The following is a 26,684-nucleotide window of genomic DNA, read 5'->3' on the forward strand; positions in this document are numbered from 1 at the left end:
GCACATACTCGTAGTTTGATGGCATTGGTTTTGGGCTCACCCACACGATCTGGATGTTTTTGCAGGACAAGGATGGTGCGTTGGGAGCGCATTAGGGCTCCCGACGAGCACGGGCTGCGGGAAGAGCAGGTAGGGCAGTGACATAGGGTCCGGGCGGGAAGGTGCCAGGCGAGTGGCGATTGCCACCTTCCCGGGCCCTGGGAAGAGCCGCCCTGACCCAGCGGCTGCCAGGGGCCCGGGGCGCGTCCTTACAAACCGCAGTGCGTGGCCACGGGATAGGATACGCGTGGGGAGCCGCCGAGGGCCTGGGGCTCAGGGCCTGGAACCGCGCCAGGCTCACGGATCTGCCCTCGACGACAACGGGCCGGGTCTCAGGCAGCTCGGGCTTGAGGCGACCCCCGTCCGCCCACCTCGGGACGAGCCCGTGTCATGATCCCCGACAGGAGAACGTCTCGCATTCCTGTCTCACGTCGGGAAAGTTGTTGCCTGTGAAACATCTCGGCACGTGGGAATCTGAGGCAAATCATACAGCAAATGGGGAGAAGTCTATAAAAATGCAGGAAATAATGTTGACAAGTTATGGATTTCATAAATTGTTACTTATTACCCGGTGAACGGTACAAATCTTGACATAACCAGGAGCACACCGGGGGCCCCTGGGCGGCCCACTCCCGACTTGAGCTCAGGTCACGACCTCAGGGTCCGCCTGTCCCTGTCCCTCTCTCGGCTTCCCTCCCAACGGTGCACAGGTGCACGTGCGTGCTCTCGCGCTCTCCTCAATAAATACATCAAGAGCAAGTTGGCTCTGATTTCTGCATCCCTGAGTGCAGTTGGTCGTGGCTGGCACGAGCGGCCCTACTGGAGTGTCCGGCAGAGTCACGTCGCTGGGCCTCTATGCAGGGCCTGGTGACAGGTTTGGCACTAGCTCCCCCTCGGTCTTGGTCTCCCGGGAGCACCTGCTTCCGGGGAAGGAAGGGCTCCCCACGTGAGAGGCGGCAGGCAGCTCCGACCCCCGCCTCGGACGGTGACCGCGGTCACAGGCGGCCAGGCCACCTCCAACGGCAAGGGTCCCCGACGTGCTCGCTACTCGGCGGGGGTCGGGCGCCCAGGCGGTGACAGGTCGTGCTGGCCGGATGACACCTCCACAAGCTCCCAGCCCCCTCTTCCCGGTTCACCCCCACTGTCCTCCCCATCAGTCTCTTCTCTGTCCATAAACTCAGGGGGGTTGTGGGTTTTTTCTTTAATTTGGGGTTTTTGTGGTGGTTGTGGTTGTTTAGATCCGGCATATAGGTGAGATTCTATGGTATACATATATTTTTAAAAGTTAGGTAAGCCTTGGGGAGCTGGGGTGGCCCAGTGGTTGAGCCTCCACCTTTGGCTCAGGACTGACCTTGGGGTCCTGGCGTGGAGCCCCCCGTGGGCCTCCTCCCCATCCCTCCTCCACTCATCTGCACACACACACTCTCTCTTTCTCTCTCTTTCCAATAAATAAATAAAATATTAAAAAAAGAAATGTAACGCAAGCCTCTTGCTAGCTCGAGGAGCCAGACTGTGCTTCTCAATGACCCAGGGATCATCTCTTTGGAAATGTAAAATCGACATAGATGACGCCTCGATTTCCTAGTTTCTGTGGGAGGTTGGTGGCCTCACTTCAGTGCGAGTCTCATTCCAAGTTGCAAAACGACTTCCTGTCATAAAATAAGTGATTTTTTTTCTTCTTTTGGGTGAAGCCCATTAGATGGTCATCCCAATTACCAAGTAACTATGACGACCTGTGCGTGACCAGTGGGGCTCTTCTCCCAAGGACTAGTTGCTGCTCATCTTTGGAACATTTACCCAGTGGACCGTCTGCGGGGCCGCACGGAGTGACTTTCTGCTTCTGCAGTCCCGCTGTCGGACTGCCTGTGGTGTGCGTCACATTTGGGTTTACTGCTTATTCAACAATAAGCTTGCTCACCTTCTCTTCTATTTCTGCAGCAAGGTTTTCTGGGCTAGGAGAAGACTTGGTTTCTAATTATTTTTCTCCAACATAACTCGTTTTCCTCTGATTCCATGCTTATTCCAAACTCTTGATTTAAATGGCTTTCCCTAAAAAAAAAAAAACAAAAAATAAATAAAAAATAAATGGCTTTCCCTTAAACAGTCTGCATCAAATGCATTATATAGGGGCAAGAATTTGTGACCTGCATTATTCTTCCTCTCCTTGTAAAACAATAAGCATTTGATCATACACATCGGATTCCATGAGTAGTTAGTGGTGTGGTTAGTGCACCTGTCAAGTTTTTAAACTTGTAAATCTGAGAACCAACTTCTAAGCCCTGATGAATCGCCACAATGAATGCTATTCTTCTTGGACTCTCAGCAAAGAGCCAGCAGGCTTACCCTAGCGAATTACCTTAGACATGGGCCTTTTCATGCTTCAGAAACTAGAAGATAACAGATTGGGAAAACTCGTCTCCCCAGCAAAAATTGCTAGATCTGTTCAGATCATGCGCTTAGCTTTGCCCTAAAAAGACATAAGTCTTGGGATGCCTTTAAATTTCGTTCTGGGATATCCAAGAGAATTTATCAAGGTGGAAAGAAACAGGTATTGTACTGAGGAATGAATGAAATAAAACAAAACATTGTGTTTCAGTATTTTCTATCCTAACATCTCTCAAGTATAGGGCTTGGTAGACAGCAGATAGAGAACACCATTCTCTGCCTAATTCCCGTTAAAAATATATATGGAAGACTGAAGAAAGTCCACAGGCTGTAATTTGTGTTATCAAATGCTCATCCTATTCTGCATTTGTTGTAGATGCTCTTAAGTAGCATTAAAATAGAAAAAAATATCGATTTTTGGGGGAATTTCAAGATACCATTGAGTATCTGGAGCTGACCTTTCAATCAGCAACATGCGTGGTCCCTGTTCCTTCGTGTGAGGTTCTAATAACAAGCTCTCATCTCTATTTATTCTTTCTATGCTCATTTTGTCTTTCAGCCCCTTAATATGCTGGCACACTTTTATCCAGAGCAGCTTGTATTTACTATATTAGTTTTTCTTTATACTACATAGAACCTAAAGCTACATGTATATACACCACACCTAGCTACACCCAGCCTGCACGTGTATGAATTGCTTAAGATATAAAATTACTGGGGGCACCTGGCTGGCTCAGTTGGTGGAGCACCCAAGTCTTGACCTTGGGGTTCTGGGTTCCAGCACCATGTTGAGTATACAGATTATTTTAAAAAATAAAAGTACTGAGATTTATGTTCATTTCTTCATTTGGGGTACTTAATTTTGGTTCTAGATTGTCTTATTTTTCAGTATTTTAGTTTTCATTTGTCTACTAACAGATCTTTTAGTTTGTGAGTTCATGGTTTGGGGATTCGCTTAAATTCTGCTTATGATATGCATTGGTGGTGTGTCCTGAACTAATTTCATTATCAAACTAATTATGCATCTGAAGTTTATCCAAAAATCTAAAATGTTTATGAATATAGTGGCTAGTTACATTTGAATCTCATTCCTCATATCCATGCTTTGTAAGAAAAAAGGTAACAGATGTATAGACTTAAATCTATAAGTAAATTAGATTAGATCTATAATCTAATCTCAAAGCTTTATTTCAACTTAACCCCAAAATGCATAAAATATTTAGTCCTTGTCATGCTCATCAAGGGTGAAAAACAACAAATATAGAAAAAATGGGCATTTAATAATAGAAACAATAACTAATCTGTAGACATTTTTTCAGTCTTCCATAAATATCTTTTCATGGGAATTAGCCAAAGAGAATGCAAGAGAATGGTAAATATTAACAACTCAACATGTATTTCAAGATAAAACTTAAACTGTACTTCTGAACCACAAACATCACGTACACATGTAAACATCCTATACGCACACATACATACATGTACACACACACACAGCTTCTCCTTTATTTTCTGAATTCCCCATATTTTGTACCTCTTTATAATTTTTTCTAATTTCTTACTAATAATTTTCACTTCTTAAAAAAATGTTCTATATCATTGTCTTTTATAAATGATTGGTTAAATTGAGGTGGCTTTTGCTTCATTGTAAGAGATCACAAATCTCATTTAAAATAAAGGGCATGCAGATCCCCATCTCCACTGCCAAATAAACCCAACTGATTTTTTGATTTTTAGTCACTCTTCAGATGTAAGAGCTTTTTTTTTTTCAAAGTAAGCTCTGGGCCTAACATGGGGCCTGAATTCCTAATCCCAAGATCAAGAGCTGCACACTTTATCGACTGAGCCAGCCAGGCACCCCAAGAACTTTTAATAAAGGCCTTAAACATCTACCTTGTCTTACCCTCTTCAATGCTAATCAAGAAAATTACAAATGGAGAACGTGACTCTTCCAATTAAAATATGATGTTACCATTATATCACTAGGAATGTGATTTCTTTAAAAAGTATAGTAAAAATTTGCAATTTAGCAGTTATATTTAGCAGTTAAAATGTTATTTAATTGAATATTGTTCTAGAGAGTGGTTGAAATGCTACATCCCAAACCATCAAGACAGAAGGAGAAATTTGGGCTTAAATTAATAAATGGCAAGATTCCGATAAAGCTGATAAAACTATTCTGATAAATGGCAAGAATTTGATAAATAGTTAAGACTTTTTGGCACTCAATAAAACCTGAGATGCCAAGAAAACCAAAAGATCAAATTATTTTCTTATTTTATCTTAGCAATACCTGCTTGTCAGTTGCAAAGAGGCAAAGAATCAGGGTGATTCCTGTAGTATTTTTCTGTGCTGGCGGAGCAGTGTCAGAGGAAGTTCACTGGGACACGCGGGCGCGCTGCCACCGTCTTGGGGCCGGGCGTGCAGTCTGCCCTGCAGAGCTCGAGGGAGCGCCGCCGCCTGCACCCGTGTGTTAATGACCTTGGCTGTCTGTCGGGATGGATGCCCGTGTCCTGGGGAAGGGAAGGGTGTCTCCTAATACCAACGACAGCCGCACTCAGGCTGCAGCATCTAGACTCAGATTCCAGATCCACATTGAAAACAGTAATACAAGAAGCCCAAATCTCTGCCTGATTAGGTCACAGCTTCAACTAAACCTGCATCTTCCGTGAAAACATATGGAAATTCAAATGTAGCATTTCCCCACGATATTTAGCGACTTTACTGAGGATACCACATCATGAAGTAACATAATAAAAATGATTAGCTTTTATAGTATGAATAGAAATAGAAATCTACTGAGTTTCATTATTGGCTCCTCCCTGTTGCAGTTCTAGTTTATTTCAGTCAAGTACGGCTAAAAACTTTGACCATCGTGATATGAAATGCAGTATATTTAGACAAAATACAGCAAGGATTTTTTAATGAACAGTACATTCAAAAAGTAATATAAGAAACACAATGAGGTCACAGGTACAACCGGTAAAATAATGGCGCCTTAAATTACTTAAGAATATTACAGAGGAAGAAGTAGTTGCCTATGATGCTGTTAAAAAGAATTATATAACACATAGCATGAACTTGAAAATAATATATTAAGATATAATTATATTGTATAATTATACATTAATGTATTAATATATAATATAGGGAAGGTAAGTCCAAGCCTGCTCTTACAGAAGATACGGGGAAAGAACACTTGTAATAAACCCCCCAAAATAAGACCGCAAAAATTTAACATTGAGGAACCGTTCTAGATGCCTGCGGTGGGCAGAAACAAAGAGGTGGGGGAAGAGATCTTGAATAACCAAGAGAAAGCTGTCCTGCGGTCAGGAGACGTCTGGGGAGCTCGTTGCAAGAGAAGGATAATAATGAAGACGTCAGAATAAACTCCAGAAGTAGGAGGAAGTAAAGGAGAAGGAAGAAAGGAAGAGTAGCCCTCGAAGGGAAGAAGCCCGTATCCCATAAGGTAGTGGGTATGATCCAGATGAAAGCGCAGTGTCTCGCTGGCTTGGGTTTGAATCCTACATCCGCCGTTGAGCTGGCTGCGTGGACTCGGGCAAGGCATAACCATCTCGGGATCAGACCTTCTGTGAATGTGGGATTTGTCGTAACAAGATGCAGTGAGTACGTCCAGCCATCTAATCACGAATACGCATATTCCGTATCTTATATTATTACGGCAAAAACCACTGAAAGAGAAGAGAAATGCTGCCAGCAGGAAGCGTACTCCCAGGCGTTTTCATCTGAGCCTGGAAATCCCAAGACGTAGAGGAAGCGGGATAATAGATCCCTCTCACCATATAGTTGAGAATACCGCTAACTCTGCTTCCTTTCCGTCCTTAGCTTAAACACTGAGCCATTCGGAGTTTCTGTTGACTATACCTACATTTTGCCTTCTTGGGAGTTGGTTTTTCCACTGATTTCCTCAAAATGCTACTAAATACTTAGTTTATTATTGACAGTTTTGTAGCTGATGATGTTTCTTTGTCCTACCAATTTGGTTCTCTTTCTTCCTTCCTAGCAAAACGTTTTCATGGATCAAATGCTTATCCCTCCCTCTGCGGGGCGTGGCCTGATTGGACGAAGGTGAATTCCAGTGATTGCTTCAGGGGTCCAGGCCTCGGCCAATCAGCGCATGGCCTACCTTAGGGGCTACGAGATGCAGTCGCAAGCGAGTATGTGACCCAATTCTGGCTAAGTGGGAGAAATTTGCTGAATATTTCGGGAGGGGGGGAAGCATCTTTGTCATTATAAGATGATTCCCTGAGTCGTTTCTGTCTTTCTCTGGTGTAGTAACAGGTGATGTGCAATATGGTATTTTCCCTGGTACGTAGCGAGCAGCCTAAGGAACAGCCCAATATTCAGAGGAAGGCACAGGGAAACTGTGACGGAAGCAGAACCATAATGACTGAATTAAGCAGACCCGGAGTCGGGCCTCTGGAGCCTCACTCATATAAGCCAATAAATTTTCTTACTGCTTGAGCCAGTTTGAATTGGATTTTGAGGCACTTGTGTGTGACTTGGCTTCTATATCAAAAGAGCTGTGGCTCATTCTCGGACCAGAGCGCCCTTTATCTGGTTCGCCTGACTTCATAAATTACCGTACTTTGCCCAGAAGGACTTTAGGTCATAAAATCTTGGGGGACCTCTTGATCAATTCTGGAATGAGCCAAAGAATTAAAGACTTTCTAGATATCTAGGAAAATCTTAGGAAAATCTTCCACTTGTTTGCACTAGTTTGTCCTTTTGTTCCAGGTTCACAAATAAAACAGATTTCGTTCTCATAATTTCTTTCGCTAATGTAAGAAAAGCTTGAATGCAGTACAAAGCCAAGAGAGGTACTCGGCGATTTCTCGTCCTTTTCCCTGTTAGATTTGGACAGGGTTACCGCGGGGCTTCTATTGAGAACTGTGCGTCACGGGAAGTAGGCTGCTAAGGAAGAAAAATGAGATGATTCTAACCTAAAACAGTTTTACCTAAATGAAAAAACCTAAGACAAATAGAAATTAAATGAAAACAAACGCATCATGAATTTTATACTATATTTTTAATGAAGAGACTACAATCTGCACATTATGTTAAATATTCTGAAATCATTGCCATTTCAATAATATAGAATAATATTGGAAATCGAGGAAATGTACACTGGAGGGAAAATAATTCAAAATTAAATGTGTCTATTTTCAAAAATCAAACAAACAATTCTTTTGCGACTTTCATCTTCAAATCACTATCATCTCAAAATTTGATTTCCAATCCGTGTAAGGAGTACCCCATTTCTTCTACTTTCAGGGGTTTTTCTCCTTATTTGTTCACCAACACTTGGTTGACTTACTTTCCAGAAATAAGCTTTGGGGGAAAACATATTAAACATCTTTTAACAAATTTCAAACCTCAGGCTACCTAGCATTTATTCAGTTGTGTCCTGGACCATGGGCTTGTACCCAAGCCAAGCTACAAGTGACCTTTCACGTCTACCATGTCTCTTGCCTCACAGGTGTTGGGCCACATGTTAGAAATCACTTGACCAGGAAACGATTCCCTGGGGAGTGGGCAGTTCAGCTATCACCCCCTTGGGGGAGGCTGCCTGGAACCTCCTCGAGCCGCTTGCCCAGCCTCCTCCGTTCCCTAGAACGTGCGGGACACGCCATCCTCACGTCTGTGGCATGTCACCTGCTTCATTCTCATCCACCGACCGTCTGAGGTACTGTCTCCTTGCTGGCCTACGACGTCTGCAGCCCCCAGCGTCGCTGGACTTTGAGCCCCGCTGCCCACCCTGAGCCCTGACGCGGTGCAACCTGTACCAGGTCCCTGTGCTCCGAGGCCATGGAAGGTCTCCCGGGGAGCGTGCCTCGTTCAGGCCGCCTGTGCCCAGAGGCTGGAGACGGCCCCTTCACCTCCGTCGTGTCTGCAGCGCGGCCTTTGCAGCTCCTCGAGGTCAGGAGGCCAGCTTCCAGGGTCAGCCCACCTGCGGCCAAGTCCAGCTCTTACTTCGTAGGTGAACCACCTTGCAGACGTCGCTTAGTAACGTCGAGTCTCAGTCTCTTCGGCCGGAACGTGGGCCTGATAACAGAGCCTACCCCTGGGGCTTTGTGACGATCCGGTGAGAGACGTTCGCTGAGGCTCCTCATGCGGCAGGGCCCTGCTGCCCATCTGCACCCCGGGGGCGTGATGCCTGGGTTGGCGGCGGCCGTTCCCATCACCGTTGCCCTTACTAGCTCCTTGAGTATCGAACTCTCAGCGCGATTAGACGTGACAGTTCAGAGTAACGAGACTTTGTTATGAGAAGGAAGGCTGTTGGGCAAAGGTGGCTTTGGAAGAGCGCCCGGGGATCCCACAGTTGAAGAATGAACAGTATGGACAAGAGCGTTGGGGCCGGAATTGCATGCGTATGGTTCATAGGCTATCGTCTACAGGAGGGCAAGGTTCATATTTCCCGTCAGCCTGTATTTCCAATCTCTGACCCACCATTTGAATTCAGTGGCTACTGTCATCAAGGTATGAGCATGTGAAGATCTAAGTACACGAACTCTGGAGTTCAAATCAGCACTTGATGGGGGGGGGGGTTGCTGTATATTCAGAACGCTGCGAACTTCCTCCTATTGCCCTACATGACCCGTCATCGTGGAGAAGCAGGGGTTCGGAGACATACGGAAAATGGACGACAAACGCTGGTCATTTAGTATCCTCCTACTAGGTCTTTAATTTTTTCTTTCTGATTCCAGCTCTTGAAAATTTGTGGCTGGCGGAAACATGTGTTGGTATACGTTCGCCAGGGGAAAGTCTATTTGTTTGCGGCAGTGCTTCCAGGCGAAGAATCCCCCAACATATAGTCTCTTAGAATTTCAAAGACTCTCACGTGACTGTGGTTCTTTATTATTACCTCTTTGAAATATTCAAGTCGAAAAATTAGCTGGAACCAATAGAGACTTTTGGTTGGACAATAGAAAATTGGAAAGTTTTTTTGTTGTTGTGGTTTTGTTTTTTTTGGGTTTTTTTTTTTTTTTTTTTTTTTGGAAACTGACCCTGAAAACTCTACTATGTGATTTGTAAACTTCATATGCGGGAAAGAAAAAACAAATGTAAGATCGACTTGCGTTCGGGTGGACCAAGCTTAAGAGGGAATCAAGTAGGATCAGGGACAGGCTCCTCGGAGACACACTAAAGCTGTCTGGGTTTTGTTAGCTTTTGTGAGCGCTTAGACACTACGGCAACCTCGGGGCACCCTCTCTGAATCTTGGAGACTGCGTATGAAATGTTTGATTCAGTTTTTTTGCCAGTACTTCCAATTCTTTTAGTGGAATTACGTGTACTGCCTCTAGTGTATGCAATTTTACACCTGAAAATTCCCTCCCAAATTTACAACAATCAACCTTTGGTGAACCCACGGTCGGCAACGTCATAGCCCTGACTAAACTACGACAGTTGTCCCCCGTTGTCTGCAGGGCATATGTGCCAGGACCCCCAGTGGCTGCTTCTGCATAAAACCAAACCTTATGCAGAGAGAGTTTCCCCCAAATCTACAAAGCTATGATAAAGTGTAGCTGCTAAATGAAGCCAGGAAGAGACGAATAACAATAACTGTTGACACAATAGGACGGCTGTAATAGTTCCTATAGTGACGCGACTGGTCCTTGGAGTCCCCCATGGGGCCGGCTGTCGGGCTCGGTGTCAGGAGGCCCGGCAGCCCAGGAGCAAGGGCCCTGCAGTTAGAAGGGGACACGCGGGGGACCTGGCCCTGTGCTCGGCCCCCAGGCCTGGGCAGCCGTCGGTCTTCACAACAGCGAGTCTGAGTTTGGAAAGAGCAGTGTTACCGTCGTCACCCTTCGTGTAGTGATGTGTGCAGGAGGAGATGAGGCGGGTGGGCCGGGTGGGCAGCTCGCCCCCCACCCAAGGCTGCCACCCACCTGCTACCCACCTGCCGCCAGCAGTGGGTGCGCCCGGGGACCCCCTGGGCCGGGCTGCCCACCTGCCCACGGGGGCCACGGGGGCCACCAGACCTCAGCCGGATCACGTCCTTTCTGCTCCACAATAAATACCACGGGCCCGTAAACCCCAGTCCTCTCCAGGCCACAATTCCACGCCTTTTAGATAGCTTCCCGTTGTGTTCGCAACTTCCCTGAGCTGTGGCTGGCTGGGTTTTGGTAGACGTGCGCCTGAAGCTGCTGCCATGACCCGAGACCCAGAGGCTCTGCGTAGCCCCAGAGCAGGCCCCGTGGGGCCCAGGCAGCGCCCACCTGCCTCCAACCATCGCTTGTTAGCTTGCAATTTCCGTACTTTCACATAAGCAGAATGAGACATACGGACGGCTCGTATCTGGGTTTTCTCGCCCATCACGGTAGTTTCCAGATTCATCCACGTGGCCTCTATCATAGAGGCCACATGCATTGGCTACATTTTTTCCACTCACCTATTTATTTGGATGGTTTCTAGCTTTGGCGCTGATGAGCAATGCCGACCGGAGCATCCCTCGACGTGTCTCTGCATGGGCACGGGCCTCAGTTCTCCAGGGCAAAGACGTGCTTAGGAATGGAACTGCTGGCCCATGTGGTGATTTTATGTCTAAACGGAAAAGAAACCGCCAAACAGGTTTTCAAAGCGTTTGTACCATTGTACACTCTCACCTAATGAGGTATAAGTTCGGGTGCCCCACAGACGGACCAGCAACGGCTATTGCTGGTCTCCTTCGTTTTAATTCATATGAGAACGTAGTACGGTGTCACCGAGACCTTCATCGCTGCAGGGAACATCATGTAAACGTGGGGCGGAGGTGAAACCCCAGGGTCTCCCGCGAGGTCCCACTTCTGTCCTGACCCTATCTCTGCTCAGCAAGTTTCATGGATCGTCTACCTTGTGTCACGTGCTGTGTTAGGAAAGATGCAAGGATAAGACAGTTTCCTGGAAGATCATGCTTTGTGAGACACGAAAGAAAGAAAAAAGAAGTCACATAAAAGTCCCATAGGACCTAGTTGCTGCCATAGTAAAGGTTTAGAAGAAAATGCGGACGGTCATGGGGGAAGGAAGACAAGTTGGAGAAGGCTTCACGGGACGGTGTCACTGAGACTGAGTCATCTCCATGGCAATTCCTTCTGTCTTCTTTTGAAAAGGAGATTCGCTTATAACAGAAAATTTAGAGAAAAAAAAAAACACATAAGGATATTTACCTCATTCTCCTGTATTTTGGGAGGTAGCGGTCTCATACGGACCGACAAGCTGAGCCAGCACATGGGCCTTAAATAAGAGAAGGAAGCCTGGTGGACTTGCTGATGGGCCTTCCCTACGGATGAGCCAGGCACTGCCGAGCTCACGAGAGCCAGCCCCGCTGGAGTGTAGACCTACCGTCCTGGGCCAGACCCAGGTGCCTCCCCGGACCCGGGCATGGCTGTGGGAGAGAACACGGGGGCGGAGAGGCGGCAGGTGGGCCGAGGCCGACAGAGCACGAGTGCTGACTGCTTACCCACGCGGGACAAGCGTCTTCAGTGCTGTGCTGAGTTCTCACAGCAACGTGAGGCCGGTTTTCCTAAGAAGCCCAGGTAAGAGATATTAGGGCTACGGCGGTAGATTAGATGATCGTTCAGAGAAATTCAGTCTCCCCCACCGCCCTGCTGCCCCCACCCTGACCTCCCCATCCTGTTGATACTTAGCTTGGTCACGTGATGGGCTCTGGCCTGGGGTGGACAGACTGTACCCCCCGTCTCCTCCCTTGGGAAGGCTCGGGTTGGGCCGGGTGATCTACTTTGACCGGCGGGATGCTAACAGGCAAATACACGCAGAGGCTCAGAGCCCGCATGCAAGGATGGCTCGTCCTCTCGCCCTCTGCCGTTGCAGTAAAATGGGCGCCCCTGGAGAGCGCATCGGCACTTGGAGGATGAAGGGCCGGTGGAGCCGACCCAAACCAACCTGCAGATGCGAGCACAGCCCGGGTCAGGGCAACCCACCGACAAGTGGGAAACAATCGTCGGCTATTGTTTACTCCACTGAATTGTAGGCGGTTTGTTATTCAACCACCCAAGTGTCAGGAAGGATTTGCACTCTTGACAATCCAGCTACAGAGCCTAGGCCACGCTGCCGCTCATTCAGTGATTCTCAAATATCTAGGGAAAGATAATCGGCTAGAGGATGAAAGGTAATCAAGAGGAACTGATGGGCCTGGAATTAGAAGAATGTTTTTATCAATTAAAGAAGTAAACCTTGGGGGAATTATTTAAACTCTCTGTGCCACCCGCCCCCCTCGCCCCTCGGACTATGGTGAAAAAGAAAATGCAGTGATAGCTACCAAATGTCTTCGAACACGGTAAAAGTGTTACAGAAATGCTAGTTGCTCTCTCTTTCTATGATTTTATCTGTTTATTCATGAGAGACACAGAGAGAGAGGCAGAGGCACACGCGGAGGGATGAGCAGGCTCCCAGCAGGGAGCCCGACGTGGGACTCGATCCCGGGACCCTAGGGTCACACCATGGGCCCAAGGCAGCCGCTCAGACACTGAGCCACCCGGAGCCCCTGAACCTCAGAACCTTGAGTTTCCTCTTTAAATCTATTTTCTTTCCCGCTGTTTCTCGGTGCCTGCAACAGTACCTGATGTGCAATAGGTGCTCATTAAATATTTGTTAAGAGAAATTAAAGTGAACTATTTTCAAGTAGTACTCCCAGGGTGTAAACGACAAAAATAACGAAGCGTGTTTGTCATCAGGGAAGTAAAGTCTAGGCAGTCACTTTGTCTTAGGGCAGATCCGTGTGGGAAACCCTGTACGGAGAGTGAGCCTCCGCCCCACCGCCCAGCCAAAGGCTCCCCCACTCACGCTCTGTAAATGCTCGCGTCCAGCGACAGGGCTGTGGCCGTCGTATACGCCGATGCTTTCTGCCTCAGAGTGTTTTATTAATGGGAAAATATTTGAGTTTGCTCTTTGTTCTGCAGCTTGAAAAAGTGAGCCTTATTTAGAACACACAGGTAATCCAGGAAACAGCCGAAGGAGCCCGTGGGGTTGAAAGTTGGGTCACTACAACGACAGATGGAAAATGGCCATTTACACCTTTCCCTTCTCCGTTTGCCACGAACAAGGCAAGGTCTAGTCCAACGAGGTGCCTCGCTTTATGGACACTTGCACGCACATGCCTCGAGGGTTCAGACGCCTCAGGCCGTGCGTGCCGGGGCCGGGCTTCGGTGAGCAGCTTGTTCCCCTCATCGTCGCAGAGGTGGGACCAGAGGTGCGATTCCACGTGCTCCATTTTCCGACACACACACACGCTGCCTTTTTATCCCAAAACTTGTCCAGCGATTTCCCGAATTTTTGGCGGTGCAGGCAACGTGTGACATCAGCTCCAAAGTTTCCTGTTAAAATACTACACGGGCCACGGGAGCAGGACTGCCCCAGCGCCGTGGGCCGCCTGGCAGCCTGGAAGCACCGCAGTTCCCTGAAGTGTCCCTCCCGGGGGGTCAGCCCGTGACCGAGGCCCTCCGGCTCCCGCGGGCGGTGCGCGCCGAGCTCCGTCTGTCTCAGCCACGAATCTCTCCGCAGCCACCCCCGATCCTGGCCGTCAGGGGCCAGGTGGGCCAGGAACGTCCCTGGTCTCCCGGTGTCAGCCGCCCGTTGCCCGTTACAGACTGACCCGGTGTTGAGGGGTGGGAAGGAAAAGATCAGTGTTCTCTTTCCTCCTGCTGTCGACGTTCACGACCACTTCTTTGTTTCATTTCTTGGAAACCTACTGTATGTGCACAGAGACCAGCCATGTGCAGCTCTGGACTTGGACCCTGCAAGAGAAGGGACACAGACATCGGGAACAGGAATTTACCCGATACTCTGATCCTTTGGACAGGATCCAGGGTACGAACGCTGATTTTCGTCTACTCGACAAAGTTTACCTAATAAGCCCCAGACTCTGGATGAAACAGAAACCACGGGAGACGAATTTGGCCTTCCAGTCGGGACTTAAATCTTTTTTTTTTTTTTTTAAGAGAAAAAAAGGGACTGAATTGCTCAAGATTCCATGGGATGAGAAAGACCAAGACCACAGGGTTATTTTTTTAAATGTGATAAAAACAATTTTCTTAATTAAAAGAATTTCCAAAGTCCACTGTTGTACCAACTCAGGAACGAGGGGGCCTTACTATCTTCCTCTCATTCTGGTGCACCACCTGCTTCTTCACCAAGTTCTCTCGGTTGCAGCTCCTGCAATTCCTTCCAGGTGTTCCCTCTCCTCTATTGTCACCGCCTTCCCTCCTGCCTGCCCTCGTGTCATGTCTGCAGTGCAACCTGAGTGGTTTTTATCATAAGAAATACAGCGTAAGAATATAACCCTGCTGCCCGACGCCCGTCGCTGCCCGCGGGGAAAGGCCGAGGCCTTGGTTGGCGAGGCCCCGGCCTGGAGATGCAGCCTCAGGCCAGCCTTCCGGCCCTCGGGCCTTCTCTCGGGGACACGGGGCAACCCGGGGTCCCCGCCTGGGCCCGGACGTCCCGTCGCTGCCCATGCACCTGTTGGCGGGTCGAGCACAGCCGGGCGAGCAGGACTGAGCCCACCGCCCCCAGCGCCCCCAGCGCCCCCAGGCCACCGCCAGGCTGGACGTGTGCTGACGGACACCTCATCACCTGCGCCTTGCCCCAGGGCCTCCGCCCGCCCCCTCGCCCCTCGGCCAGGTGCACCTGCCCGGCCCCAGCTGCTGCCGCTGACCGTCGGCCTTCGTGTCGCCAGCTCGTGTGTCACTGCACGGCCGCCGGGGGAGCGGGAGCCGCGTGCACAGCCACCTCCATCCCCCTGACTCTGCACTCACTTCCCGTGGCCCCACGTGGCTGCGGCTCATTTGGCCTAAGATTGTTGGTCTCGAAAGTAAAGGACCCTGAGGCCACATTCAAGTGCTCTGTTTATTAAATCTGCTTACGAGCGACGATCTGGTATCACTGCTCTGCTTCCCCGGAGGACCTCACCCCAGACCGGAAGGGCCAGGGGATTGTTAGCGCATCCTCAGTCGGCTCTCCCTTGCTGCGTCGGGCACCGACTAGAGGAAGTTGTGGAGTTGGTTCCTCCGGGGGTAGAAGTGTTCTTCTAGGAAGTGTTCTTCTCCAACACTGCGAAGAGGCGCTTGCATGTGGCATCATGTCTAATTGCCATCAGATGGGATGCTTCAAAGGATTTTTTTTAAGAATTTATTTATTTATTTATTTATTTATTTATTTATTTATTTATTTATGATAGACATAGAGAGAGAGAGAGAGAGAGAGGCAGAGACACAGGCAGGGGGAGAAGCAGGCTCCATGCAGGGAGCTCGACGTGGGACTCAATCCCGGGTCTCCAGGATCACGCCTGGGCTGAAGGCAGGCACCAAAGCGCTGCGCCACCTGGGCTGCCCGCTTCAAAGGACTTTTATTATTTTTAAATTTTTTTTCCAAAGGATTTTTAAACTCTATCATTAACTTTGGTAGAAATGGATACTGGATGTCATTCAGCTACTTTATTCGCCTTATACGGGTGTGCAACGTGGCTACTCTCTAGAACGTGAAAGTTGAAATGAGAATTTCAATCACTTTTTTCACCTAGAGCTGGTGACTAAATCTGGCGGTAAAGACACTTTAGCAATTGTGTGATACGCGAAAAATAAGTGGGTAAAGATTCTGGTTATGCTTATGCTGACATCTCCACATCCTGAGACTTGTTAAAGGTGAGACTCTAACCTAGTGACTGTGCTTGTGAAGGACACGTTTAGCGCTCGGCGCGACCAGATTAAATAAGATACAGCACCATCTTATGGATATTTGTATGTTTGTGAAAATTGGAAATGCAAAAATCATTTTGGGTTTGTAAAGGGACATCTTTATCAAGAAAATTTGTAGGAGGACAGTATTTTAAGTTAACAGAGAAAAATGAGGGACGCCCAGGTGGTCGAGCATCTGCCTCCGGCCCAGGGTGTGACCCCCGGTCCCGGGATCGAGTCCCGCATCAGGCTCCCTGCATGGAGCCTGCTTCTCCCTCTGCCTGTCTCTGCGTGTCTCTCTCTCTCTCTGTGTCTCTCATGAATGAATAAATACAATCTTTAACAAAAAAGATGCAGTACTGAACAATCCGAGTACGCGTGTGCAGGTACGAACGAGTATGATCCCGGGGGCACGGCCACCAAAGGCACAAACTGAGATTTGTAGTCCTTTTTCCTGTCAAAATTAGGAATTCTAATAAAAAGAAAAATAAAAGATTGTCATCACAATGTAAGCCCCCGACTTTGTGAACTAAGACACGGCGCCCGGGACTTCTGAGCCCCTTATCACTGCAGCATCGCTGGGGGCCCCCGGCCCAGATGCTTCGCAGGCGCCGAGGCCCAGCAGCCCAGGTGTGCCCAGCCGCCAGCCCCACCTGCGACGTGCCCACGGCGTGGGGCGAGGAGCCCGGTGCCCTCCGCCGACACCGCGCAGCTGGTAGCAAGTCTCCTTACCGTCGTCCGGCCCGTAAAGTTTTCATAAGTGGTTTACGCACATCATTATGCTTAGATTTTAGGTGCCAATATCTTCCAACCGACACTTCTTAGGGTGACGTGGACGCAACGCCAGTTCAAGGAGTTTAGGGAAAAATTGAGGAACAGGCTCCCCACTTAGTTGTTTTGTTTTTAAAGATTTATTTATTTATGATAGACACAGAGAGAGAGAGAGAGAGGCAGAGGGAGAAGCAGGCTCCATGCCGGGAGCCCGACGCGGGACTTGATCCCGGGACTCCAGGATCACACCCTGGGCCAAAGGTAGGTGCCAAACCGCTGAGCCACCCAGGGATCCCATCCCCGCTTAGTTGTTAAGGGGCAGCGAGGTGGGTGCAGTTCATCCTCGACCTCTGGTCCCCCTTGATTGTCAAGCTGGGCCTGCGGCCCTATGTGATCCCCCGGGTCACAGTTCTCAGGCCACTGCACCCTGAAACCCAGGCTCGGGAATTCTTGGCTCTCTGGAGTCCTGGACTCCAGGGGAAAGGCCTTGGAACCTCTCAGTCCGCGGACACCATCCGTGCTCAGTGGGCCCGTGCTCCCGGGTCTGGGCGGCGCGGCCGGGGGTGTCTACCGTCCAGGGTCCTGGGGCCGGTGACCCGCTCGGTGGGGACCTGCCTCTGCCTCTGCCCGGGCCTGTGGCCTTGCTCTCCCTCCCTCTTAAATCAAATCAATAAGATCTTTAAAAAAAATAAAATAAAAAAAAATCACAGTGTTCTCCTCACTTTAACATGTCTTTCTTTAGGTCCAAATTTGACAAACAAAAGCCAGGAACTTATTTGCAAAACTGTGAAGTCTTCTTGTGGTAGAGGATCCATGATTTTTATACACACACGCGTACAAATATACACACACTCCCATTTGATTTTAACTCATTTTCCCCAACCACTAAATCATATAAAAAAAATCGGTGTGTACAAAGGGGTTCTCACTGGTTTTCTTTTATGTAGATTTAATTTTCATGTTATTTACTTCAGAGCAAAATCTAAAAATATGGCATCGACTGCAAACAACATAGAATTTTTGGCTTTATCCAAAAGCACCATCTTATGGATATTTGCATATGTTGCCAGAACAGTATAGTTTCCAACAGTGTCTTACTAGGACAATCATTTTCTACATAATGGAGACTCTTGAATCTAAATTTCTAAATTTTGTTTGAAATGGAAACTTGTCACCGATTAATAAAATCAAGTTATTCGTTAATTAGAAAAAAATAATTAATAGAAAAAATATGACATAAAGCTGAAAAATTCTGAGCATACCATACACATATTTTTATGTTCATGTCTTAGATGTCGACAGATATTTTATGGCTTAATAAGAAACCCAGGGAAATTCAATAGACTTATAATAATGTTTATATTCAGATCCAAGACAGTATATTAGACGTTACATTAAATTTTTAATGTCATCAAATGCAGAATTGTCTCTATATAAAAATTACTTTGTTCATTAATATCCTAGAAATATCTTGATAATTGAATATGCTGCTTTAATTTTTGAGAGAGACTGCATAATATTCATGGAAAATTTAGATATCTGATCATTCAAAATTTTCACAAGCCATACCTTTACCTGTAATAACATCCATGGGACATGTTTGTTCAACATAGTGTAAGACTTACTTTATTCTGAAATCAGGCAGAGAAAAGATCTGCAAGTGAATAGCTGCTGAGTAACAACAGTGTGTTAGTCCTACAAAGAGTAAAATTAGAAACTTGAAGACTAAATTCTCAAAATATGGTCTTTAAACCCCCGGGCATCCCTAAGGCCCTATGGGAGAGGGTGAACGTATTTTCATGTAAATACTAGGACAAACATTATATGGTCTCATTCATTTGGGGAATATAAATAATAGTGAAAGGGAATAGAAGGGAAGGGAGAAGAAATAGGAAATATCAGAAAGGGAGACAGAACATGAGAGACTCCTAACTCTGGGAAATGAACTAGGGGTGGTGGAAGGGGAGGAGGGCGGGGGGTGGGGGTGACTGGGTGACGGGCACTGAGGGGGGCACTTGACGGGATGATCACTGGGCGTTATTCTGTATGTTGGCAAATTGAACACCAATAAAAAATACATTTATTATTAAAAAAAATATTAAGATGGTGTTTGTTTTCTCTGTAAAGGGTTTTGCGCGGGAGCCTCAGCGTGAACCAAGGCCACTGTCCCCAAATCCACCGGTAACCGTGGGGTCCAACCGCACAGAGTCACAGAAAGAGAACAAAAAGCCAATATCCCTCAAAATATTCCTGACTAAGCAGTAAAAAGTATTAATTGTGTTAAATCTCAACCCTCAGTAAAAGTATCGTGTAGGTGAAGGAGAGGCCGACGTCGGAGGCTCGCGTGGCCCCTGCAGGGGCAGGGCTGCTGGAGGTGAGCTGGGCCGGCGGCTTTCTCGCAGAGCACACTCTTCACTGGAGAGAACGACTCGACAAACAAATTACAATTATTCATAGTTGGGTGACTTGGCAGACATTTGCCCAAACGTGAGCGAAGTGAGCTTGTCACAACTGACGCTATTGTGGCCAGTGATAAAATTCAAGCTTTCGTGCAAAAATTAGAATTTGGAAAACTTCTGTCTGCAATTATGAGCTTGATAGCTTTCTGGTACTTCATGACTTTTCTGAAGAGATTGCTGGTCATCGGTGAATGTAATTTTGGGGGTACTATATAATTAAAGAAAATATGTGAATTTTTGGACAATACATTTCCCGATGAACCAACATAAGAAAGGTTTATTGACGTGGTTCTAGATTCCACATTGCTGCTAATCTTAAAGAAACCACCCCTTGTTGAGTTTGGGGGTAATATCAAAATAGAAGAGCCACAATTACATAAAAAGGCTATTAAAATACTCCTTCATTAATTGCGTATCTATGTGAGATTGGGTTGTCTTCATCTATCTCAAACAAAGTAATATATTTCAACAGATTGTAGAAGCAGACATGAAAATCTACATGATTTTTAATAAGTCAGACATTGAAAAGATTTGTGTAGTTGTAAAATGATGTCACTCAGAATAAAAATAAAAAAATGAAATAATAAATAAAATCAAATAAAAATAATAAAATAAAATTAAATAAAAATAATAAAATAAAAAATAAAATAAAATGTCACTCTTTCCACCCATTTTTTTTTACTTTGGAAATATAGTTTTTTTTTCATACTAATATGTAACTAATGTCATATAACAGTTTTGTTATTTTATGTTTAAATGAATTAATAAAGAACTATTTCTAGATTTTCTTGGTTTTATTTTCCTAATATTAAAACTACTAATAAGTATAACCATAATCCACATAACCAAAAGATCTTGGGGTCCTTAGCGACTTTTAGGAGTGTAAATGGGTCCTGAGAATAAGTTTGTTAATCTCTGCTACAGACCGGAGTAACAGTAGTTAACAAAAATATATCTTTATTTTTCCCATGTAACGTGACGATCACTTATAATTGTCTCTGATAAACACTCCACCTCAATTTGGTCTAATTTTTTTTGACATTACTATTGAAATGGTTTCAGTTTTATTTTGCAGTAGTAGAATTCTCATCTCCTAGTGAGACATTGGTTGTATTACTAGTCAATCAGTGCAATGCTGTCTCTACTGCGTCCTAGTGCAGTGCTTAATATAGGATAGACACTCAATAAGTATTATTGATTGGCAGGAAATGTGTTTAGCAACAAAGTCAATATAAGTAAAAAAAAAAAAAACTATGAAAGTTAGAGGGAAAAAGGCTCTAGTCATTGCTTTATCCAATTGTGAGCACAATTTCTACATTTTATCCATTTCCACAAAAACTCATAGTTTGTGTCTCTATTGCCGTTTAAAGCACAAACCTCTCCTCCAGGCTAAATGCCCACTTCTCTAGGAGAACATCATCACCGCATACATTTTAGGTCCTGAATTAATGTAAGACTTTTCTCATGACATTTTGAGCACATAGGTCACAATATGCTTCTCCCTTTTTCCTCTCCCTGTATTTCACAACCAGTTCATTTCTGTTACTTCCTCCAAATTTCCCACAAGATGGAAAGTTAAAGAACAAAATTTTAATCAAATCATTAAAGAGTGCCCACAGATTGAATAGGAACAGAAGGAAAGTAGCTTCTTCTTGTGGGATTAGACCTTCTTATAAAAATCATGAAATCTTTTGAGATTTTTTTTTAAACATTTTTATTTATTTATGACAGTCACAGAGAGAGAGAGAGAGAGAGAGGCAGAGACATAAGCAGAGGGAGAAGCAGGCTCCATGCACCGAGAGCCCGACGTGGGATTCGATCCCGGGTCTCCAGGACCGCGCCCTGGGCCAAAGGCAGGCGCCAAACCGCTGCGCCACCCAGGGATCCCTCTTTTGAGATTTTAATAAAAATACCTTAACACATATTTGGAAGTTTCTTTAGTCTGATTGTTTCAAGACAAATAATCTAGAAATACAAATTCTAAGTTATGTAAAGCTCAATAAAAATGCGTAGAATCATTTACTGTATTATCTACAGTTTGTTTCTATAGCCGTCTGGATAGCAGTGAGCTAAACAATGAGGCAGTTAAAATAACAGGAAAATACTTGGCATTTGCTGAGTATTTACTCTGTACCAGAGGTTGTTTTTTCTTTATTTTTAAGACCTTGCATGCATTATCTTATTAATCTTCACAAGCAATCCTTTGACTCTATCGCATGAGTACGTACGTGCGTGTGTCTGTGTATCAACACGGGCTACTCGTTCACTGGTCCATTTGTGCTAATCACTTGCATATATTTTTACCCATTTTCCGTAAAAAGTGGAGTCCTAAAACAATTCTCTGCTAGGACGCCAATTCTGACTGGGGAGGAGAGAAAGGGAAAGGTGAGCAAAGAGAAGAAAGGGATTTAAACGGGGTCGCCAGGAGGATTAAATGCCTCATCAGATATAAATACCTTAGAATTTGTTGTTCTTCTCCGGCTCCTGTAAATGCATAATCTTTTTCTTAGCTGGGTTTGTGAGTTGACGGTTTTCCCGGACATATTTGCAAAACTGGTCTTTCTATTTGACCTGAAAAAGATTCCTCTCTCTGTTGTAATGTAATTCTAGTGATAACTAGACTACAAGCAATAATAGACTGTCCAATTCCAAAACACTGAAGGGGCATTTTGTGATTTTTTTTTCCTCTATTACCACAAGAGCACCTATTACCATAATTTCTTATTTTGCTCATGTCTGTTTCATACGCATCACCTCGGGGACTTTTATTGCTCTTATCTACTCAGAATAGTGCCTAGCCCAGAGAGGGCGCTCCCCAAAATATGTCTACTCAATGCAAGAACAATTTCATCTGTGACTTGAAAGAGTTAATATCTTCCTTTCAGGTCAAATGCACAAATCAATTCTCAACCAGAAAACAGACCACCTATAGCTATTCAGGTCACACACCTGTTTCCTTAAATATCATCGCCAAAGCGCATTTGATAACTGTGCATCCATCTTCCGCTAGCATTAGAGGTGTTTCATTAAAAAGCAATATAAGTCCAATTTGTTTTTATATTCACCTTGACAAAAGTAAAAATCACTGAGTAAGTTCATGTGTCTTTTGTGCATTTATGAAATCACACAAACCAATCACAGTCTTACGTTCGGCATCGTTCATTCAATTATCCAGGAGCATCAGTTGATGTTATGATGACCTGAAAAGGTAATATCCAAGGTAGAGATTTGGCCAGAGTATTCCTGTAAGCACAACGTTAAACATGTGAATCAAGAACAATTAATTTTTAACGATCAGGCTGTCTTTTCAGGTAGTCTTTTCTTTGGACCATCCCTTAACTGGAGGAGAGGCAGGGAGAGTTCCCCAGGGCCCACCGTTGGCCTGCGTCTCACTCTGAGCACGTGACTCTGGCCCTTACCGTCCAGAGCTGCAGCTTCCTCCGGCACCAACGTGCGGATGACCCCTCAGCCCGTAGTAGGTGTCAGCAAGGGCTTGGCCTCTCCAGCTGAGCCCGGGAGCTCTGTGACAGGCTCCTCAAAACTTTGTGTTTCTCCAAAACCTTTAGGACTTCTAGAAGTCTGTATTTCATCTACTATCAGTCAAATCACCCCATCCCAAGAGTCCCATTCTTTCCTTAGCCCCCTTTATTAGCTCCGCAGCCCTCTTCTGTTGAGTCCTTGGCCGCCTCTGAAGCCTCCCTCCTCCCCTTGTCTCCGCTTCCCTCCCAGATTAAGTTATTTCATTGTATTTGGTTTCTGCCGTCAGTGTCGGTCCCTTGCTCCAGAGTGACCCTCCAGAGTCACAGATCACCTCCTACCGTCCGACTTCCGAGGCTGGGCACGACCACAGGGCCTGCCCGCCGTCCTGCTCAGCGCCGACTGTCTCGGCCTCTCGCCCGCTCTCACCCTCCGTCTTCACACGTCCACGCTCACCTGGGCCAGGTGCACTGGCAACTCCCTGCAGGGGGTGCACAGCGGCCCGCCTTCGCCAACACGCTTCCTCCTGCCCCCGCCGCTCGGAGTCGTGCTCCTTGGACGTGTATCCGGTATCTCTCTCTTCCTCCGTCCTGCATGTGGTAGTTCTTCTCCATGTCACCATTACCTTCGGGTCGTTAGGACAATCATCAGATTGCAGTGTCAATGTTTATCTTCTGCTTTTTAAAGTACGTTAATTTTTCATTTGTCATTCTTTAATCTACACACTTTTCAGGGTCCAAGACTGTATCTTGTCCTTCTAAATACACGCAGCAGATTTTTAACATTTTTAAGCAATGTCACTTTTTTTTTTTAAGATGTTTATTTATTTATGTATTCATGAGAGACACAGAGAGAGAGGCAGAGACCCAGCAGAGGGAGAAGCAGGCTCCATGCAGGGAGCGGGACGTGGGACTCGATCCCAGGACCCCGGGGTCATGCCCTGGGCCAGAGGCGGACGCTCCACCACTGAGCCCCCCAGGCGTCCCTAGTTATCAGTTGAAGGGATCATACACTTTGTAATCACAGGACAACACAGAGTCGCTCTTTGGAACGAGAAAGGACTCACGTTGGCTCTAACAGCCCGTGGTAGGAAAGGGGGTTCTCTAAGTCCCAGGTTCCTTATCTGTACAAAGGAACTTAAACCAAATGACAGAATGTATGTAAAAGGCTTAGCGCAGTCCTGGCTGTGAAGCCGGAGGAGGTGACAGTCGTCCTCCCATCGTCCGCACCTGTTGACCCGGGGTTACTCGATGACCTCGGATGAGCAGGCGGACAAAACCTGGCAAGCGGACCCCGGATTGTTGGCAAGCAGTAGACGGGAGGCCGCGGCTCAGGGGCTCGTCGTCTAGCTTCGCCTCGCCGAGCGCACCACGGCCCCGGACTCCCTGGGTCCCCGGGACCCCCCCCCCCGGGCCCTGCAGCTGGAGCCCCGCGGCCCCACCGCGACGACAACCGCGGGCCCAGGGCGAGTCGGTCCCGGCACCTGGTCCCGCGGCCCCTCCCGGTCCGCCCGGCGCCGCCCCTCGGCCGGGGGGAGGGGACGGGGGTCCCGCTGGGGGCGCAGCGCACGGACCGCGGCAGGTGCCGGCGGGCGGACCCGCGTCGGAGGCGGCGGCAGGCGCGTCTACACCGCACGCCCCGGCTCCGCGCGCGGGTCGGGTCTCGCCCGGGGTCCGCGGGTCCGCGGGGGGGCGGGGGGGCGCCTGCGCTCGGGGCCGCCCGCTCCGGGCTCGTCCTTCCCGAGGCCGACTTAGGGGCCGGGCGGTCGGCGAGGGCGTCCGGCAGCCGCGGAGCTCGGTCTGCGCCCCCCGGGCCCCGGGTCGCCCCGGGTCGCCCCCTCCCCCCCGGCCGGGGCTCAAGCCGCGGGGATGAACCACGCCCAGGCCGCCCCTCCGCGGCGCCGCGTCCACCTGCGGGGGCACCTGGAGGGGGAGGGGCGGGGGAGGGGCGGGGAGGGGGCGGGGCTCAGGGCGGTCGGGCCGCCGCTCCCCGGGCCCCGCCCCCGCCCCGCCCCCCCAGGCCCCTGCACCCCCGGCCTCCCGTATCCCCCAGGCCCCCGCCCCCCTTTGCAGACCGCTCGGGGCCGGAGCAGGGGCCGGAGCCGGGGCAGGGGCAGGGGCCGGGCACGCGCACGCGCACTGGCCCCGGGCGTCCGCCCCCCGCGGGCCCCACGTGTCGCTTGTTGTGGCGCCGCAGGTCGGGGCGGGCGGGGCCGCGGGGTCGGGGTCCGGGGCGGGTCCGAGTCCGCCCGCCCCGCCCCGCCCCCCGCCGGCTCCGCCCCCCGCCCCCGCCCCCGCGGCTCCGCCTCGACGTGTCCGGGAAGCGGCGGCTCCTCGGCGGCGGCGGGCGGCGGCGGGCACCATGCTGGACCCGTCCTCCAGCGACGAGGACTCGGACGGGGCCCCGGAGGCCGAGCGGCGCGAGGGGCCGCGGGCGGCGGGGGCCGAGGGCGGGCGGGCGCGGGACGGGGGCGCGGGCGGGGGCGGCGGGGCCGGCGGGGCCGGGGGGGCCGGGAGCGGGAGCGGGAGCGGGAGCGGGAGCCCCCCCAGGCCCGGCGACGGCCGCCCGCAGCCCGACGCGCGGCGGGACGAGGAGCGGGAGCGGGAGCGGGAGCGCGGGGTCCGCCTGCAGCTCTACGTCCTGGTCGTGCGCTGCATCGCGCACCCCTTCAACGCCAAGCAGCCCACGGACATGGCCCGCAGGCAGCAGAAGGTGCGTGCGCGCGGCGACCCGGACCCGGCCCCGGCCCCGACCCCGACCCCGCCCGCAGACCCCGGGACCCCGGGAGACCCCAGCCCCGGGAGACACCCTCCACCCCGGAGACCGCCCGGGAGACCCCCCGGGGCACCCCCACCCCAGGGAGACCCCCCCGGGAGACCCTCCACCCCCCCGGGGCACCCCCACCCCAGGGAGGCGGCCCCTCCCCCTCCCCCTCCCGACCCCGGGCCGCCGGCGCCTGCCCACCTGCTCCGCGCGGGCGCTCGAGGTCCCGGAGTCGGCGGGGAGCGCGGTGCAGGCGCGGGGCTCCCGTCCCCTCGGTGGGCGCCCCCCGGGCTCCCTTGTCCCCGCGGGCCCCCCTCCCCTCCCCCCGCGCACCCCCCGTGGCTCCCCCCCGTGGCTCCCCCTCGCCCCGCAGGCTCCTCCCCCCTTCCCCTCCCTCCCCCCCTCCCTCCCCCTCCCCCCACGGCCCCCCCCCTCGGGCCCCCCCCCCCCGCCGGGCTAGGACGCGGCCCGGTGGCCTCCAGCAGCGCCCCGCAGCCGGCCTAGCCCAGGGTCCACCGGCCGCGGACTTGGGCGGAACTGCTGGGACCTGCCGGCCCCGTGGCTAGGCCGGTCCTCGCTGGGGCGCAGGGGTCGGAATTCTCCTCCGTGAATTAAAAAAGAAAAAAAAAAAAGTTCACTTGGGTGCAGGGCGCGAGGCCGGGACTGCAGCCGGGACTGCACCCGGAGCCCCAGAAGTTGCTGTGGGAGGCGGATCCCGCCCGATCCCGGCCCTGCAGGCCCAGCCCAGGCGCCTGGATGGAAAACAAAAGGGTGGTGGGAAGCCTTTAAGGATCGGGCTCTTGTTTGTGCTTGTTTGTGTCCCGCAGAGGCAGGGGCTTCAGGTGCAGGTCTTCCCACTGCAGTTTTAAAACAAGATCCCAGGGGGCCTAAGGTCCTGCAGAGATGAAGGCCATGACCCAGGCCGCCCCACTTGGGAAAATGTTCCAAATTAAACGTGTCCAGGGAATCCAAGAGAATGCGGAGCCTAAAGGTCCTAAAGGTGCCCCAGGAATCTAAGGGTGTCCTCAGTTGGCCCCCGTGTGGAGGCCCGGGGCGCGTGTGATTTGCTCCAGGCCTCTCTAGACGCGCAACTATTTATTTT

The 26,684-nt window shown here is 49.5% G+C and overlaps 1 protein-coding gene and 2 long non-coding RNA genes across 12 annotated transcripts in view; 1 reads left to right on the forward strand and 2 right to left on the reverse strand.

The window, feature by feature from the left end:
• Positions 1-1,763: 1,763 nt before the first annotated feature.
• LOC140609409 (uncharacterized) lies at positions 1,764-14,170 on the reverse strand. Of its 2 annotated transcripts, none has more exons than XR_012011238.1 (4): positions 13,228-14,170; positions 11,885-12,327; positions 10,838-10,989; positions 1,764-2,088 (listed from the first exon to the last, which is right to left on the reverse strand). It is a non-coding gene; the product is annotated as an uncharacterized lncRNA (long non-coding RNA). The 2 variants fall into 2 exon arrangements; XR_012011237.1 differs by lacking the exon at positions 1,764-2,088 and adding an exon at positions 7,456-9,340.
• Positions 14,171-21,039: 6,869 nt separating this feature from the next.
• LOC140609410 (uncharacterized) lies at positions 21,040-24,260 on the reverse strand. 2 transcript variants are annotated; one of them, XR_012011240.1, is made up of 3 exons: positions 22,292-24,260; positions 21,799-21,913; positions 21,040-21,704 (listed from the first exon to the last, which is right to left on the reverse strand). It is a non-coding gene; the product is annotated as an uncharacterized lncRNA (long non-coding RNA). The 2 variants fall into 2 exon arrangements; XR_012011239.1 differs by having other exon boundaries at positions 21,799-24,260.
• A 1,116-nt stretch (positions 24,261-25,376) lies between these two features.
• Positions 25,377-26,684, forward strand: part of CADPS2 (calcium dependent secretion activator 2) — a 454,201-nt gene continuing 452,893 nt past the window's right edge. For all 8 annotated transcript variants that reach the window (XM_072783288.1, XM_072783294.1, XM_072783296.1 and 5 more), the window contains exon 1: positions 25,377-25,531. In XM_072783288.1, coding sequence (XP_072639389.1) covers positions 25,511-25,531 — 21 coding nt within the window. In that variant the 5' untranslated portion in view covers positions 25,377-25,510. The remainder of the gene's footprint in view (positions 25,532-26,684) is intronic.

This window comes from Canis lupus, chromosome 18 (genome assembly GCF_048164855.1).
Source record: "Canis lupus baileyi chromosome 18, mCanLup2.hap1, whole genome shotgun sequence".
Taxonomy (NCBI): Eukaryota; Metazoa; Chordata; class Mammalia; order Carnivora; family Canidae; genus Canis; species Canis lupus.